The sequence below is a fragment of the Vidua macroura genome, chromosome 3, assembly GCF_024509145.1.
Source record: "Vidua macroura isolate BioBank_ID:100142 chromosome 3, ASM2450914v1, whole genome shotgun sequence".
Lineage (NCBI taxonomy): Eukaryota > Metazoa > Chordata > Aves > Passeriformes > Viduidae > Vidua > Vidua macroura.
The window spans coordinates 102,638,890-102,651,803 of record NC_071573.1 but is presented as its reverse complement, the minus strand read 5'-3'; the positions used below and the strand labels follow the sequence as shown (position 1 = coordinate 102,651,803).

Sequence of the window (12,914 nt, the reverse complement as noted above, 5' to 3'; positions counted from 1 at the left end):
TTACTTCATGTGCCTGCAGTTCTATGTATAGACATGAAAAGCAAACACTTGGCTTTTGATTGCTGGAGAACCTTTATTTCAGAAATCTTTAGGGAATGGTTACTGTTTAAAGCTGATCAGGCTGTGACTTGTGGTTTTATGGTTTTTGGTTTTTTTTTTTTTTTATTGTCTGTAGAAAAGTACAGTGGTACTGCAGAGGTTGCATGTTTATGCTTGAGAAGAGTTTGAATTTATAGAGAGTATTTTAATTGAAAAATGAGTGGGTCAGCTACAGAGTAAATAAATGGATTCTGTTTTACAAAGAATTACTTGCATATAATTTTTTTTTTTTTTTTTAGCCTGGCTATGATGAGCTTAACCCAGACTGGAGACTCTCTAGTGAAAAAAGAAAGAAAATCAAAGGTATGCAGTAAAGTTAGATCATTATTTTATGTCACTGTGCCGTTAAAAATAGTAATGCAAATACATAAAGACTGAAATGGCTGAACTAAATCTCAGTCAGGGTGCCAAAATTGCATTTTTTTTTAATTTGTAGCATGGCAGAGCTAAATAAGTGTCAAAATAGGTTTGGGTTTTTTTTTTTTTTTTTTTTCAGATTTTCTTTTAGGAATGCTTTTATAGCCATTAAAATTTTGATATTTCAGTTAGCACAGGATTTTATTTTTTCTTCCTGTAAATGTCTAATAAATCTTTAAAGCTACTGTAATTTAAAGATACCGGTTTAAAATTCTAGAAACAATTCTAAAACAATTTCCTCTGACTGGATTTCCCTCATCACACTCTATTGTTTTCTGAAAGCTCAGGCCAATCTGAGCAGCCATTTAGCACTTGGTTATTTCATGGCTGTTCAAGAGTGCAGAGATCAATAGCTATTCCATGATCCATTTGCTGCTGCTTATACACATCTGTATTATTAAAAGATTCCTGCTTCTTTGTAATATTTTCTTTGGCGGTTCTGTCTTTGGGTTAATTCATCTCACCTTCATAAGTAGGCTGCTGGTTAAGCACTATTAAAAAAGGAATAATGTGACCTATTTCTTAGTGTTGTTTGGGGAAAGGTTATTTTCATCAGAGGAGTAGGAAGTGACGTGTGGGGAGCAAAATGAGCCCATTTTAGTCCAACACCCAGTTACCATAATCAAGATGGTGACCGGAAATGCCCCAGCTTCCATCCTCAGTCCTAGAGACTTTCTTGTTTATTTGGTTTTTTAGTTTAATATTCCTAACAGCCTCTTCTTGGAATATGTTGATACGTTTACTTGTCCTCAAAAGCAGTGTAACCTTTTCTGATTTTCATTAGTATTAGGTTTCTTGCCATGTTGAGGATGGCCTGATAGGTAATGAAGTAGATCTTTATCATAGATCAAAAATCTGTTACTTTTTGTGCAAGTAAATGAGTTTACTGTGTATTTTTTCCAAATAATTTATATATATTATATTTGTAATTGTGACTTTTTTGTTCTCAGTAGCTTTATTTAATACAAAAACTGTCTAGTAAAAGATAACTGATATAAAATACAGACTTAGTGAACCAAGGATGCAAATATAACAATAAATAACTGTTAGATGAGACCGTATTTCTTCATAATGGAAGTCTCTTCTGTTCTTACCTAAGGTTTAACATTATCTTTCTTTATATGGTGCATTCTTATTTTAGATAAAGAATCCTATTACCCATTGATAGATGTAAATTGGTGGGCAGATAATTCTGTCATCCTTGCTCGTTGCTCTGGTGCATTGACTGTGTCATCAGTCAAGACATTAAGAAACCTGCTGGGAAAGACATGTGAATGGTTTGAGAGTTCTCCTCAGGTCACCTCGGCTCATGATGGAGGATTTCTAAGTCTGGAGGTGAGGAATGTCCACAAGCAGGTATCGCTTTGGAATGCAGTATAAGTTTGCTTTTTTTATGTGTCATCCTAAGGTAGGGCAGTTAAAATAGAAGATGTTACTACTAATAGGAAAAGTGATTCTTCTTCCTTATCTGTAGATAGGTATTGCAGGGGGATTCTGAACTTGCTGCAGCTTAACTGTTCTAAGAAAAACTTGATAAAACAATAAATAACTTGTGGAGAGTAGAAGCAAAACTCCTAGAACCTTGAGTCTCAATGAGAGGAATCTTGCAACAGAAAAGAATTTGTGTTGACAGTAACCTTGCCTTGCATGTTAGTGTATCTAAAGAACACTGCAGCCATTCCTCTTCCACTTTGAAATACATGGCTCATAAAGGAACAGCTTTCAGTTAGACACGAGAAACACAGTGAAGGCAGAGCCACGTAAGAGATATACATTTTTTTGTTTAGTTTTAGTAGGATTCCAGAAGGGAGTAGACTATAATAAAGTTAACCGGTAATTTTCTTTAAAACAGAGAAAATTACTGTTTTCTAAAGCTTATATTGAAATAGGTCTTAAACATCTTAATCAAAAGTTTAACATTAGAATCAGAAAATTTCAGTACGCACCAAAGCTTGTGTGTGTGTTTTTGGAAAGTTTTATTATTCTGGAAATAATATGTACAGCTCATGACTGGCATACTACAGCCTAAGGATGTAGTCTGAGAATGCGTTGAATAGAAAACCTTGATTTGAATAGCCGAGAGTTGAAAACACTCCTGTATGCTGCAGTAAGCTGTAGAAAGCGTGGGAAGATGTCTCCACAGTTCTGCCCTGTCTTGGATGGTGCAGGAGGTGTAGGGTAAAGGCAGGTTACTAAGATGCCTTCACTTCTGTAGGTGAGGGATGAAACCTCAAATCCAGGAGACAGATGCATTCAGCTTTTCCGGAACATGTTAAGCAAACTGAGTAACAAAGGGTTTGAAGGAGAGAGTGAGGAGGGATGTTGATTCTGAAATTTGAAATCCTGGAAGTGGAGATGCAAAAAATTCTTACTAAACTAGTTTAGGTATACTAGATGGATGTTTCTTGTTCATATTTTCTGTGCAGTGTGAGATGAAACTTGTTCCAAAAAGACTGCGCTTGGAGAGCAGGCCTGGTGATGAAGATGAGGGGGATGATGACTCAGACTCAGACGAGGAAACTTCTGCTAAGGACAGATACTTCAGCTACCTAAAGCAAGGCCTGTACTTTGTAACAGAAATGGAACGATTTGCTCCTCCACGGAAACGACCACGTACTATTACAAAGAATTTCCGCCTTGTCAGCTTAAGATCCACAACTCCAGAGGAACTGTATCAGAGAAAAGTAAGTCTGCAAGGAAAAGTCAAATTTCTTTTAATCAGCTTTATTTAGAAAGAGCTTTTTATTCTTCTATTAATTCCTGCTGTTGAAAAAAAGGGTTTAGGCACATATTTCTGAGAGTCTCTTAACTGACAATGTGCTGTGTCACCTGATCAACAGGATCCTTTTTTAAAACTAGCATTATAATAACTGAAATGAGGTGATGTTTCCACTGGGAGACACTGTGTATCATTGATGTGGCGAGACTCGGACATGTACTCATGTGTTTGCATGTAGTGAAAGACTTGGCAAATCTATTGAACGAAATCAATTTAACTTGTTGGCCCAGGAGTGGGTTAACTTACAGTCTTCTGTGAATGTTTTGCATGTTTTTTCAGACATGTGCAGATTAGGTCTCTGAGTCATTCTTACCAAACAGATACTGCTCTGTTTTTAGGGATCTTGGACAGATTTCTGTGTCTAGGCCATTCCAGTTGTTCTGATGGTAACCAGCCCACTCTGTAACTGTTACTGTTCCCAGAGAATGCTGACATCAGACTAAATATGATGTATAACTAATATGATGTTACCTAAATAACATCTTCCTTTTATCTGAAGCAAAAAATCTTTGATTTTCCAGAGGTGTCCATCAGATCTGAGTCTTACTTATCTGTATCTTGAACCAGTCTCTTTCCTACCTGATGATGCATACCCACAGTAATTATCCCTCTACCTCTTTCAACACACAAAATTAGCAATTCATGGTTCAGTATGGAAAATCAGATGACTTTCATTTTAATGTGTTTGCTTTTTAGATTGATAATGAAGAATATGGGGAAGCTTTGTCTTTAGCTCAAACGTATGGCCTTGATTCTGATCTTGTATACCAAAGACAGTGGAGGAAGTCAGCTGTTAATGTCGCTTCAATTCAAGACTATTTGGTGCGTTTCTGTTTTGTGATTTTTTTTTTTTTTTTACTTTCTTATCAAACTGACTGTGTTATCTTTACCGAAGTGGAATTCTCAACTGTGTTCTAAGTTATGCAGTGTAAATTGGTGGCAGTTTGAAGAATTGTCCTGAAAATTCCATGTCATGTCATGTGTAAGAGAGCAGTTTAACTGAAGGCCTGATCTAGAAACCTTGGCAGTTAATGAAAGTCTTTTGGAGTACCTTCTAACTTCTGTTGGTAGCAACACACTTCCTGTGTGTAATCTCTTCCCCCACATGCAGCAGTAGATTAGTGCCTGGCAAATGAAGAATAATGGTTGGAAATATCAACTGTTTAAACTTCCAGTTGTTATGGAAATAAATTGGGAAGGTGAAGTTGGTATCAGTAGCTGTATTGCAAAGTTTGAATAACAAAATTTACAGTGAACTCTGAGTTTTTCAGGAGAATGCAACATGGTTTTTTTTTTTTTTTTTTTGGCTTGGAAGAAAGACTTCTAACTCAGCAGAAAAATGGTGTTTAGGTTGTACAACCCCATGGTTGTGGTAAAGTATTAGTAATAGAAATATACTATTACTATAGCATAGTAATACATAGTTCAGTATTAGTATAGTATTAGTAATATAGGTATATTAGTGTATGTGTAGGAGTATAGATAGGTATGTTAGTCTAGGCTAAAGTATTACAAGAGAAGTGTATTTTCTTTTTTTTCAAGTCAGATACTGACTGAATGTCAATATTTAGCCATTCTGTATTTGATCTGTAATGTCAACCAAAGATCAGCAGATCAGGCAAATATGTTTTATAATTCTGGTGCCTTTTCTGTCACAGAATTTTACTGGCACGTGAAGAGGATGGTATTGAAAATTACTCCAGTGCTATTGTAGAATTCATGCACTTGGTTTATAAAACATGTATTTTACCCCCAAACCATCACATTTTATTTAGTGTAAAAAGGAGTGACATTAATTAGAAAGTACAAGTAATAACTTCTGTTCTAGTTGTTATGGAAGTTCTGCTAAGTAATTTGGTATTTCTGTGCCCTTTTGTGCCACGTATATATTCCCCTCTGAGGGAATTGTGTTTATTGTGTTCTCATCTCTTTTGTTGGTTTGCAGTGTCAGTCACCAGGGGAGCTTGACATTTTCTTAAGTGGAAGAAATATATGAGGGAACTTTAACATAATCTCTGGCTCCATTGCTTTGGATTCGACTTTTGAATTGTGTCTGTGCTCTTGTTCTTGGACAGAGCAAAATCAAGAAACGTGCATGGGTTCTTCATGAGTGCTTGGAAAGAGTTCCAGAAAATGCAGATGCTGCTAAGAAGCTGCTTCAGTATGGCTTGAAGGGCACAGACTTGGAGGCTCTTGTGGCCATTGGAAAAGGAGAAGATGGTGGCAGGTTTGGGAAGAGTATTTTTTTTGTTGTTTTCTTTTTAAAGAATGATGTATAAAGTATTTTATAGTAATTTGGTCAATTTTTTATCTTAACAATCACTAGTGAAAATATTGAGAAGCTTTTGCAGGACATAAAGAAAGGTTGTGCTTTGACTCAGACTATTCTGTAGATGGCCTTGAAGTGTCTATACATTTTATCTCTGTATGTATATAAAATACAGTATTCATTGTAAATATATGCCCTGTAATTTCTTCATCAGAGGGAACTTATGATGTAATATTTTACTATGAGAATCTGTTTCTCTTGCTGCTTCTGAAAGTTGTAGCTAACCCTATAAATGTGTTTGGTTATGTCTTAATTGTATTCATCAAGCAGAGGCAAGATACAGTAGAGACAATTCTCCTCAGTGTTCAATTTCTGGTAGTAGAAATAGAAAGAGGCTGTTCTTTCTTTGTGCAGTCTTCTTATTACCATTGTGTGCTGTAGAGCTGCTTCCAGTCCAACTGCTGGGTATTGGAATTTAGTAAGTTTTATCAAGTTTGGTTTTGGTTTGTTTTAGGGAGGGAGTGGAAACAAGAGTTGATGTCTCTTGTTGGCTTGGGAAGAATCCCTGCTTGTTTACAATTCAGTATTTTTCTATGAAGGTGCAGATTTTTAGTCAAAACATAGACAAAAAGCTGTTTTAATATTTCTCTTTAAAAATTACTTCACTTTTTTCTTTTTCCCCTTAATTGCTTAGATTGTTGATTTTTGTCTTCCAGGTTTATCTTACCAGGGGAAGTGGACATTGAAATTCCCTATGAAGACCTTTTGTCGCCAGATGAAGAAATGGATGCTAGAAAGGAAAGAGAGGCCAAGAAGCATCAAGAACTGCTATTATCAGTAAACTTCTCAAAGTAAGTGAAATGTTAGGCCATGTTTTATTCAGAATTATTGGTTTATAATAACTACACAGTTGCAAGAACGTAATTACTCTTATATATATTATTCCTACTAGAAAAGTGGTTTAACTTTTAATTGGCATTATATTGTGTCAAAGTTCTTGGTTTACTTAATTTCATTATATATCCCAGTGCACAAAGTCATTAAAATGTGTAACCTTTGTCTTCATATGCACATGACATAAAATATTAATGGCAAACGTGAAAATTCCTGTTCTGAACACAGGCTGACCCTGGAACAGAAGGAGCTCTGCCGTAGCAGGCTGAAGCTGTTAACTTACCTTGATCGCCTTGAGACCTATGAGGTGAGTTCTTCTTAGTTCTCACACCATAGGTACTCCTTCAACTTTTCATCACATCATCTTACCCTTTTTTGTTATTTATTGTGATATTAATGTTTATGGCCTTGTTGAAAAGCTACAGTCTATCACTGGAGAAAAGTAAGATGTTTTCTGTTCAAGTGACTATGTTTCTTCTGCTTCACTGTTTCAAAAGGATGGCTGCAGTTGGGCAAAAGCCTGCTTTGAACATCCTGTGTCTGTAGGGAATTGAGTTATGCAACTACATGAGATGTAGAGTTCAGGCAGGATTACTCTGATATCCATGTCAGTCAAATTGACAAGTTCTGTGCAGGTTCTCTAACAAATCTTTTTCTTCCATGTGCTTACAAAAGTGAAAGTTTTTGGAATGTCAAACTGTATTTTACTAAGTTTTTAAGTTTTAATTTTGCAGTTGGCAATGCACACACTCCCTTTATGGCTTTTACCACATCTCTGCAATTAATGATGTCTAAACATTAATTAAAATAAGGCAGACAATTGTCTTAGCTTATCAACCAAAAATGCATCTGTTTTTTTCATACTGAAACAAAAAACCCAGCATACTTTTCTCTGTGTATCTCATACTTACTCCTCCTAGGATAAAAAGATGTATGGACTTTTTGATGCTTTTGTAAATCTTGTATAAAAAGCAGTCTTTTTTTTTTTTTTTTTTTTTTTTTTTTTTAAGGAAATCCTTGGAGGGCCTCATGCAGCTGAACATTATGATGGAGAATTCTTTAAGAAGTTCAGAAATCAGAATATTGTACTTTCAGCAAGAACTTATGCTCGGGTATTAATATTTATGTTGCTAGAATCCAGTGTTGTTTTGATATTGCTCTTTGCACTAAAAGTGCTTTTTTTTCCTCCTCCCTTTGAACTTGGTTGAATCTCAATGGAAATTTAAGAGGTGGTGTCTTTGTTTGATTTTAAATAAATAAATGCAGTGACCCTGACCTTGTTTTTTTTGTTGCTAAAGAAAATTTAAAAATTAACTGTTCATTGCATGACCTAAACTTTCTTGCTCATTTTCAGTCTAAATCAGTCTTAAGCTCTGCAACTTACTGTTCTGTTCTTTAGGAAAGCAATGTCAGAGCCCTGGAAATTTTGTTCACTTTCCATGGATCAGCTTTACTTCCACACAGACAGGCGATTCTCTCCAATTTCCCAGAGACTACTTCACCCTACGAGTATGCTTTGCTGTTACCTGAAGCTTGGTAAGGGTGCATCAGTAGATACTAACTCAAAGAGAGAATATTTTTAGATTAATACATAAATTAGTTTCCATGTATGGCAGTCTGTTATTGGTTATTATCTGGAATCAAGAGAGCAGTTTTGTCTGTATGGGTCTTGACTTTACCAGTCATCATTTTCTGCTTTACTTTGTGCCATTTGTGGAATCCTTTTGGTCATTAACAGGAAAATAAGGATTTTAGAGGTTCTTTGCTCTGTTACATGTCTAAGAGAGAACATGGACTTTTCTGACCTGAAACTGCCCAGATTTTCACATGTGTAGTACAGGTCTTTAATGGGTTTTTGGTAACAGCCAGTGTTAGGAAATGAATGATACAAGTGTTTAGGTCCCTGGAAGCAAGTACATTTTTCTGGATTTGTTTTGTGAAGTAATTTAACACTCAAGCAGTCAGTAACTTCAGAATCATTAATCTTCTTGGTACTGATTCTTGCTCAACTTGGTAAGGTAGAATTATGAGAAGCTTTAAATACAGACTTTCCTACTGTTTCATTTCAGCATAAAAGTTTATTTTACTGTAAATTTAATCTAAGTTTTTCTAAGAGAGTCTTCCTTGAACATCATAATTAAGTTCTGTATATTAATTAGAAGAATATTTTGCTTTTAGAGTGTTTCTTTTGGACACTTCAATTATTATATTAGTTTTGAAGCATATTGTTCAGTGCTCATAAAGAGATGGATAGATTTCATTATCTGGTATTTTACAATAGGACTTTGAAGCCTTACTTAAGAGGGAGAGTTTTTGGAGGAGCTAATAGAATTTTTTTTTTTTGTAGTCTTCCATTATTATAGTTAAGCTTTTCACTTCGAGGTTTTGCCAGTCCCGTTTGGGCAATTCTCCTTTTACAATAGGGTTTTTCAATTCATCTAGTTATTTCCCTGAAACTTTTCCTAACTCAAAATACTTACAGTTTTGTTGTCCCTGAAGAGAAGGAAGAGTCTTTATTTCATCCCTTTTTATTTTTTAATGCATCCCTTTTTATTTGTTGGTAGTATTAGGAAGACATTTAGTGACATTTTTAAGGTATGAAAACAGTTGTTTTATCCTTTTCTTTAAGGTAAAAGTTAGGACCATGAAGAGAAATTACTGAAGTGTTTATAAAATTGGTAAAACATATTCCAATTTTTCTGTTTTTTTAAGGTTCGGAATGTGAGACATAGGGAACAATGGCCATCTTAAATGTGGTTATGATCCATTGTTGGTCATAAATAGGGTCCTTGTGTTTCTGAAGAGTTATTTATTCTTGGTTTTTTTATTTTTTAATTTTTTTTTACTTTTTTGTTTGGTTTGTTTACAAAACTGACTTATGTGCCAAGAGACAAGATGACAGCTAAAATAAAACATTTCACTAGTGATCTAGTAGTAAAGATGTGAAGTTATGGGGTAAGAACTTAGTTTTGTCTGCTATTGAAAAATGCAAGTATATATTTTGAATCTTTATTCTCATAGCAGACAGAACTTTCCGGTGCTAGGATCAGGTATGTGCAGATTCACACTTTTTATCCCCCAGATTGCAGAATAGACAATACTGTGTGTCTTTTGAAGTTTTTGTCTTTGGACAACTACAAAATGGGGATGAGATTAACCCAAATCCTATATACTTATAAAACCAAAAAGTGTACTGTATATTTGATATAACTTTTTTCTAAAACAGTTTCTCTGTTACGAAATTGATTGCTCACATAATATTGTTAAATATACTCCTTAAACCAATATTTTAGTAATGTAATTAAATATGTACTGATGACAATATCTATTAATGAGACTAATATACTAATGAAATAGATTTAAGTTGTATAAAGTAAAATTTTCTTACTATTTTAAGGAGGCTTCTGACTATTCTTGATTCAAGTGAATCAAAGAGAATTGAAGTTCTTAGTAATTTTTTTGTGACTTTATAGTCCTTTTAGCTCTGGTGGTTGTTTTTTAGGGAGTTTATTAGTAGCGTAAAATTACGGACATTCTGTAGATATGTTGTCATTGTTATGAAATGTCATTTAAATAAGTGTGCTATCTAGTTTTCTTTGCATTAGAAGACAGTATGTAGACATAATTTTCTGTAAATTAACTGAGCAAGATTATGATACAATTTATTAGTTCCCACAGAGCATTAAAAAGTTGTAAGTAGTGACTGTAATTAATATGCTTCTGAAGAAAAATTGCAAAAATACAAACCCGATGTTTAGATTGGTAGAAAAAATGTTGCAGCGTTACCACACAATCTCTTTAGCTTCTGTAGCTTGTATTTTCAGGGGTCTCAGGACAAGCAGTGAATCAATCTGTGTTGATGAACTTTGACTTTGGGCAAATAGATTCTGAATCAGGAAAGGACTATCTGGTTTTCATTTTGAAATTTCACACTGTTTCAGTTTGGAAATAGGGTGTATCCTTCAGGAGGTGAGTTTTTCTCCTTTTAGTTGCAAAGAAAAGCTGTTCTCTAGTGATTTCTTTTAGACCCTTTTTTTTTCTGAAAATTTTTGATCACAGTATCTGTACCAGCAAATTTCAATAGAGTATTTGGTGCTTGTGGTGAGACCACTGACACAGATCAGCTGATGGCATTGCCTCTTTAAGAGTGCAGCCTGATCCAGTGGCCTTGCTTAAAGGGCACCTTGTTCATGCCTTTGTTACTCAGTTTCCTGCAGCTCAGACTCCCTGCTGATCAGAAACGATTTTGGTGGAGGTGTCTTCTGTGTCTTCGTATATGGCTTTGTGTGTGTAGGATGAAGTACTGTTTTGAATTTACTGTTTTGAATTTTGAATTGAATATTGTGTCTGTGTACATTGCACACTTTGAACAATAAGGGGGTTGATTCCCAGCTGGAGCTTCTGAGGTGACACTCATCCCTATGGGAATTCACTACATGGCTATATGCTCACTTAGTTCTTCCATCTCTAGGGGAATCTGGCAGAGGAAAAACATGAGATTGTATAGCAGGTGCTGCCTTGTTAGTAGTGCATGGAACAGGTGAACTTGGTAAACGGGTGCCTCCATCTACAGCCAGGGTAAGAGCACTGAAACAGTTGCTTGCTGTGCACCCCCACCAACATGAATACATGTACAATGCTATATATGAAGAATTTTCTAACCTGTAAGAAATGTTTTTTGTAAAGGTTGTGTTATAACTGTTCCTCTGCATCCTCCAGTTCAACTGGCAGTAGTAAATTCTAAGTACCTACTGAAAGAAGGGCTCCTTTGGTTAGTGCATTCTGTTGGCATAAAGCAGGTGTTTTTCTTCTACTTGGACATGTCATTTACATTAGGATGGCATTTAAAGGGCAGTGTCAGAAAAATTTGAGGTCTTGTCAGTCAAGGAAGAAGTGGCATAACAAATGGAGAAAAAAGTAGATTTTTTTTCCCTTTTGTGACAGGTTATTAGGAAATACATATATTTTTTTCCTGTATCTGCTTGTAAAAAGTCTCAAATGGTAGATATCCTTTTGTTTCTCATTTTTGGCACATATTTTATAGCTTAGCATCTTTTGAGGTTACTCAGAACAGTTCAGGAGTTCTGTGTCTAAGCAGGGAATTTATGTATTCATGAGACTCCTGCAAAAGTCTGTGATTTAAGTAAGCCTAACAGCTCCCTAGTTGAGAAGGAATCTGAAATACTAAAACACAGCGGTGGCTGTGAATGGTATTGGCTTCAAATTGGTATTGTGATAGATGGACATTACTAAGTAAGGTGTTTTTGCAGAATTCAGATTGTAATGTTTTCCTACTTCTTTTCATATTATTTCTCAGCTTTTTATGGTGATGGCTCCTGTGTCTCTGCCATCTCTTATTGGGATTCATGCTTCTTCTCAAAGATCCATCAGATGCACAGACTACATCTGTTAGGACAACTAGAATGAAGGTGGTAAAAGTTTAGGTATTCAAAGGAGCTGATAGCTCTTTTTAATCTCTGTTTTAATAGCTATAGCTAGTGGTCTTAATCTATAGTTAAGACTGTTGCCCTGAGGTTTTTAAATGTGATGTAGGAAAACAGTGTTTTACTGCCATTATCAATACATAACCAGAGTATTTTTCCATTTTTTAAAGTTTCTTATCTTTTGTACTAGGCTTAACTGCTGTATTGTAACATTACTGCTCACAATTTCAACTCACAGAAGTCTGGAACTTCAAATGTATGGTTCCCTCAGCAGCCATAAGTCTGCTATATTGCACATTATACTATTGTAAAAATCTTCCCCCAAAGATAGCAACTTTTTATATGTTGCTGTGTTTTTGCTTCTTAACTTTCTTAAATACTGGTGTTCGGTTGTGGCATAAAGTGAATTTTTACTAGAGAGCTGTGGATGAACTCCATTTGCCTGATGAACTGGGATGAAAGTGTGGAATTATCTCCTAAAATCTTAGTGAAGGTTTTAAAACCTGAAAATTTCCATGCAGTTGACTTTCATCTATGAATGAGTAAGTACTACTAAGGGTACATAAGCAGTGCCTTTCCATCATGATATCTTCTCCTGAACTAGGTTTTTAGTTATTGCCTGTGGCGCTGCAGTTTCAGTAAAGCTCTTAGAGCTTCATCTCTTCCCTTCCTTATATGTGCATGTAAATAGGTTTGATAATAGAATGTCTGCAGAACTGTCTAATATATAGGCCCCTCTTTTTCATATTTTTTTTCTTGTGAAGCTAAATGGCCTTTGTTTTTAGTGTAATTCAGAGGTGTTCACATTAAAAGAATTAATCTCATGGTCAGTTCCCTTTTTGAATTTGCTTGAATTCATTTGTATAATGCTACAGTGAAAATAATAAGAGCCTGTGTTTTATATACGTGTCTTTTTTTCTTTGCACTAACAGGAAGAAAAAATCAATTCAGAGGAAGAAATGTAGTTAATATTATTTCAAGGATGTATTTGGTAGAATAAAAAGAGCAGATC

General features: G+C 35.1%; 1 protein-coding gene across 2 annotated transcripts in view; it reads left to right on the top strand.

Moving 5' to 3' along the window:
• Positions 1–12,914, top strand: part of NBAS (NBAS subunit of NRZ tethering complex) — a 157,861-nt gene that overhangs the window by 21,185 nt on the left and 123,762 nt on the right. For both annotated transcript variants that reach the window (XM_053973135.1, XM_053973136.1), the window contains exons 13-21: positions 339–402; positions 1,658–1,851; positions 2,943–3,200; positions 3,992–4,117; positions 5,371–5,522; positions 6,281–6,415; positions 6,687–6,765; positions 7,469–7,570; positions 7,858–7,994. In XM_053973135.1, the coding sequence (XP_053829110.1) occupies positions 339–402; positions 1,658–1,851; positions 2,943–3,200; positions 3,992–4,117; positions 5,371–5,522; positions 6,281–6,415; positions 6,687–6,765; positions 7,469–7,570; positions 7,858–7,994 (1,247 nt within the window). The remainder of the gene's footprint in view (positions 1–338; positions 403–1,657; positions 1,852–2,942; positions 3,201–3,991; positions 4,118–5,370; positions 5,523–6,280; positions 6,416–6,686; positions 6,766–7,468; positions 7,571–7,857; positions 7,995–12,914) is intronic.